Genomic DNA, 6000 nt, shown 5'->3' with positions numbered 1-6000 from the left:
CATCCTAATTCAACTCAGGACACAAATGGTTTTTTAAAAAACGCACCTATTTAAAATACCACATTTTAACCTTTCTGAGGATTAAATGAAAGTAACACCGATTAAAGTACCTGGTAAACAGAAGGCACCTAATAAATGATTATCAAACTGAATGACTTTGCCAGTGCCAAATAAAAGTAACAAATACACCCAGATGCAACTACTGTGTAAGAAACAACTGTAGATTATTTCACAGATCCTTTTAATGAATTATTATTTCATTCTTAAGACATTCTTTAACTGTTAGCCAAAGATTGCTTTCAAAATAAGGCACTGAAACAGATGCATAATACTGTATTTTCAACACAATGAAACATAAGGAAAAGTGTTCTGAATGAAAAAAAGTCTATAAAATAAAATAAGACCAGTTTTACAGCCAGCATAATGCATACTAATTTAACTATTAAATCAGAATCTGTAAAGAAATGTACTTCTTGTATCAGCCTAAACAATGATTTTCAAGAGACTGATGAGTTTTGAAACAACTACGTAGGTCAAACTGTATTCCACACCTAAAATGTTTTGTTTTCAAGTTTGCCTTCCCTTGCCAAATTCAATTTATATCTTCTAACATCAGTACGTTTTACATAATCCACACACTGAATTAACAGCCTTTCAGTTTTCTATTTTTAAGGTAGAAAGCTTTAACGAATGATTCTCATTTTGAAAACCTCTGAGAGTATTATTCACATTAACGAAGGTGTTCACAGTTACAGAAATGAAGTATTGCTGATGATGGGTCTTTCTCCATAGGAATTTCTCACTGGGGTATATTTTACATGTACACACAAGAAAACCTCCAATGTATATTCTGGATAGATAATTAAAAACTGGAAAATCCACAAAGGAGGTTTTTTTATAGGTACAAGAAAGTATTTCCAATGAGAAGCCCTTTTGACAGAAATATATGGAGAATCACATAGACTATGCAAATTAAAATATACAAAGCTTCATGACAGGCCTATAGGAAACCTTTTCTTACAGACTCTTGAAAAATATATTAACCATCATCATATTTTTATATCTGAAAGAGTTCACTGATGTTTACCATCCCCTCATTTTAAGAATACCGTTGTATTTCACTGGAGTGGCTCTACTACAGCCGTAAACATTATGACAGTACTTTCTATTATCTATCTGTTCACTTCTGAAAGTAAATGACAAAAGGAAAAGGCTCTCCTTTGCCCTTCCTCTCTTCCTGATAAAAAGATTAAGCCTCTACCATATGGAAGGCTGCGAGCTAGAAAAGGAAGTAGTCTTGTTAGGGACCCGAACACAAGACATCTAGTTGTGTGTATTTCCCTTTCGTTATTCATGAGCTTCTAATGAAAATCTCATTTAAATGTTCCAGCCTCAGAAGAGGCTGCCTGGAGAAGAGGAGTACAGGTTTATACCATGATTAAGAGTTAAAGGGCAACAGTCTAAGAACCAACCGTGGGAGAGAAAGGATTAAACCTAAAAGGTCCAGAAGTCCCATTTGAGTGGAGAGTCTTCTTCTACTGTTCCTGGTGAAACACGCAGGTTTATTTTCTTAGGGTGGAGGCACAGTGAAGGAATGGTTCTTCTACTACATACCTAAAAATCACTTGAGATCTTGCAAATGCAGAGATCTGGGACCCATACCAGATACTGTGAATCAGAATGTGTGTGGCAGATGCTTGGAACAGATACTCTGAAGTGTTTCCCTAGTGATTCTTACACTAAGACTCGAGAATCACTGTAAACTGCTTTGTAAGAATGGTTCTTGCAGGAGGTCCCTAAGTCAAACTGTTTTCATAACCAAACTAAGACATTATTTGCCCCCACTTCTCTAGTGAATATACAGCAGCATTTACCAGAGGCCACACGATGTGCAACATCCAACAGAATGAAAGCTGAAGCAGATACAAGAGTCCATCTGTCTTCTCTAAGTCAGATGGTAAAGACAGTTGCAAGAAATGGAATACAATGCCACTTTACTCACTGAATTTTTTAGAAAATGCATTTTCAATAAAATGTGGTTTTATATTAACATGTGCTTATTATTTTTAATGAATAAATATTTTATAATTTATTTTCAGTATCATATATATAACCCACATAAACAAAAGGTCTCAGGACCAAAAAGTCTGAGAACTGCTGTTCCAGCAGATACCCAGTGCCCTGTGAACATTACTGCTGATAGGTATGGCTACTTAGTTCCTTGGCACATTCAATGTAAATTCTGCTTTAAATAAGATTCAATAGGGAATTTGCAAAAAAAACTTCTTAAACTTATCTTCAGGCAAGGGAATTCAATCTGACAGTGAAATATAGAAGTCTAACCAGTTTGAATTAAAAGACTAAGATACAAAACATGTTTTCCTTAGTGGCATCAGAATGTAATAAATAATCCTTTAATATATACCCAGGTTGGCTCTGATATATATGGAATTGAAAGCCATACTTTATCTGATGCAGTTAAAAAATATTAAATAGCAATGTGTCAATACAAGCATTAGATTCTAAGTGAGTGGTAGCAAATGAAAGGCTAACTCAAAAATGTTAGCTAAAAACAAATCCCTAATTTTCAAAAGAAAACAAAATAACGGCTGAACTAGGGTTCCTGCATAGAAAAGAAATTTTTAAAAATTACACTTCTTGAAAATGTCAAAATGTGAGTAGGCAGATTAATACTGACATTATACTAAGCTGCAGTTTTATTCTTAAAATACATTTTAGATACTGTGCCAAATGAGTATATTTCACCATTCGAAAGTAAAAATTGAGAACATTTTGAGGTTCAGGCATAGCTCTGGTGAAAGCAGTTCCTTCCAGCCTTCTGACTGTATCTCAGATGTAAAATCATTACACTGATGTTTTAACCTGCCATGTAAATTTCTTAATATATTGTCATTTCAAAAATCTGAGACAGCTAACATCTGAACATACCGCTGCTGTTTGGGAATATCTGAATGAATGGTGCCGTGATTATATTTGCTAACTTAAACACATTAAGATTCTATATGATATATAGTGATTTAATACACCTTATTGTTGAATAACTAACTGGTATTTGAAAATAAGTGTAGTTTTCTTTCTGAGCAGCTTGGTTCACTTTCCTAACTTGTACTTATTTAAAAATCTTCTCATCAGGAGGGAGTTAAATAGTGCTTGAACCAAAAGTCCAGTGAATCTCACTTCCTTTCCCTCATTTTGGTTTGGATGTTCATTTACAACCATCATTTCTCTGCAAACTTTCCACTCAGTGTATCAAAAATCAATGTTATGAAAGTTCTCTAAAAGGTTCAGCGGTTTTTTGGAGTCTCTGAATGATTACAGCATTCTGTAAATCTGCTTCTTCCAATGTGAGTGTTTCATCTAGCAATTTGAGGAAAGGAAGAGCTGTGGCCAGGGAAAAGGGAGGACTTCTTTGAGATCCTTGGTATTTTTCGATGAAGTCTTTGATGTGGCTTATCCTGTAAAACAGCACAAACTATTAATATAATTTTATGAAAACCTGAGTAAATTTAGTAAGGTAATAAGCTGAAGATATCTTTCTAGTTATGTTAATACATAGAATAGTCAAATTATGATAGAACTGATCATTTGGGCCATCTTTTTAAAGGCTGATCCTGGATAGTAAGGAATTACTATTAATTATCTTCAGTGTGACAAGTATTATGGTTACATTTTTATTTATACTTTGTTTTAAATTTAATATATATTATTAGTTTCAGAGGTAGAGTACAGTGACTCATCAGTCCTATATAATTTTATGGTTACATTTTTATAGAGTACGTCCCTTTTAGAGTTATACATTAAAATATTTAATAGGAAACTATACGAAGTCTAAGATTTCCTTGAAAACAGTTCATTAGAACTGAATGAGGAATTACTATGTCTTCTCTTTTGTTTGGGTACATGTGTGTATCTGGAAGTTCCTATAATATAAAGTTTATTTATCTTTAACTGGTTCTGAATGGATCATATATGTACTACACTATAGTACTATTACACAGATACAGGCTATGTCTCTTAAATACCAGGTCATGCTGTGTTTCAAACACAATTAGTAAAATTCCTAACTCAGTGTAGGCAGAATTGCAGTTATTATAATCAACACTACAATAACTGCAATTTTGGAGGTCAGCTCAAAGTTATGTTCACCTAAATATGTATGTATGTATATATTTTTAAAGATTTTATTTATTTGATAGAGAGAGAGACAATGAGAGAAGACAAGCAGCGGGAATGGAAGAGTGAGAAGCAGGCCTCCTGCTGGGAGCACGGAGCCTGATGCGAGCTTGATCCCATCAAGGGCCATGACCCGAGCCAAAGGCAGGCGCTTAATCACTATGCCACCCAGGCACCCCTATGTGTATGTATTTAGAGAGAACGCATACAGAGTTCATTACAACTAAGATGCCAGTGATTTTAAAACACATCACTTTATGTTTTGCTAAAAAAAATCCAGATTATGACAAAATACTTTAACACGTAGAATTTTTATATTTATTGAAAGCACAATTTCATGTAAACATTTCTCAAATCAAGCATGTGCTTCTATTAGAATAAAATGGTTAAGCCACTCTTTTAATACTTGAACATTGTTCAGACTCAGATCCTTTCAATCACTTATGATTCGGTCATAATGTGGTACACATTCTTCTCTCTCTTTTTTTTTTTTTTTAAAGATTTTATTTGAGGGGCGCTTGGGTGGCTCAGTGGGTTAAGTGTCTGCCTTTGGCTCAGGTCATGATCTCAGGGTCCTGGGATCAAGCCCCACACTGGGCTGTCTGCTCAGCAGGGAGCCTGCCTCCCCTACCTCCCCTGCCTGCCTCTCTGCCTACTTGTGATCTCTGTCAAATAAATAAATAAAATCTTTAAAAAAATATTTTATTTATTTGTAAGAGAGAGAGAGAGAAAGCATGAGCAGGGTGAGAGAGAGAAGCGGGTTTCTCACTGAGCAGGGAGCCCAATTCAGGGCTTGATCCCAGGTCCCTGGGATCGTGACCAGAGCTGAAGGCAGAGGCTTAACCGGCAGCCACCGGGCGCCCCTGGTACGTATTTTTCCACATTATACCAGCCCTCTGTATTAACAGGTGTGTTGGTGATAAAGAATTTCTTTAAAAAAGAAACTGTCTCTGAGATGATTTTTGTTTAGCTGAGACTTGTTCTGCATGCTTTGAGGCAGATGCCAAGAAAAAGGTAATTATGTAATGACTGTCATGTGGTCAACCATGGATTTTAGGATAAACTCTCATTTCAGAGAGGCTAAAATGGGAAAAAATGTTTAACTCAGAATTAATGAACTATGCTATTATCATGGAAAACAGAATCCTAATCAATTCACTAAAGTTCATTAACTGTCTATTAAACCTGTGTGAGTTGCCAAAAAAGTCTAGGACACAGTCTCATGTATTTGGGTACCAAGAGTTGGGATAACGAAAGGCTAAAGCTAACAGCAAATGTTATAAATATGAAAAGAAAATAGCAGGGCACTTGGGTGGCTCAGTTGGTTAAGCAACTGCCTTTGGCTTAGGTCATGATCCTGGGGTCCCAGAATCAAGCCCTACATCCGGCTCTCTGCTCCACGGGGAGTCTGCTTCTCCCTCTGACTTCTCTCTCATGCTCTCTCTCTCTCAAATAAATAAATAAATCTCTTTTTTTTTTTAAGTAAAAATTTTTAGACATACACTATGATCTCTGTGTTGTCATTAAGAGAATAAAAAAATGCAAATCTAAAAAGCTGTAAGAGGATAAAAATAGTAAGTACACATTACGCTCAAAAGGAGGCAAGAAAGGGGGCGCCTGGGTGGCTCAGTGGGTTAAGCCGCTGCCTTCGGCTCAGGTCATGATCTCGGGGTCCTGGGATCGAGTCCCGCATCGGGCTCTCTGCTCGGAAGAGAGCCTGCTTCCTCCTCTCTCTCTGTCTGCCTCTCTGCCTACTTGTGATCTCTGTCAAATAAATAAATAAAATCTTTAAAAAAAAAAAAAAAA

The 6000-nt window shown here is 35.9% G+C and overlaps 1 protein-coding gene across 2 annotated transcripts in view; it reads right to left on the bottom strand.

The window, feature by feature from the left end:
* Positions 1 to 224: 224 nt before the first annotated feature.
* Positions 225 to 6000, bottom strand: part of UBXN2A (UBX domain protein 2A) — a 53134-nt gene continuing 47358 nt past the window's right edge. For both annotated transcript variants that reach the window (XM_082746573.1, XM_082746574.1), the window contains exon 7: positions 225 to 3476. In XM_082746573.1, the coding sequence (XP_082602699.1) occupies positions 3284 to 3476 (193 nt within the window). In that variant the 3' untranslated portion in view covers positions 225 to 3283. The remainder of the gene's footprint in view (positions 3477 to 6000) is intronic.

This window comes from Mustela nivalis (genome assembly GCF_964662115.1).
Source record: "Mustela nivalis genome assembly, chromosome: 8".
Lineage (NCBI taxonomy): Eukaryota > Metazoa > Chordata > Mammalia > Carnivora > Mustelidae > Mustela > Mustela nivalis.
This window is presented reverse-complemented; position numbering and strand designations above follow the sequence as displayed.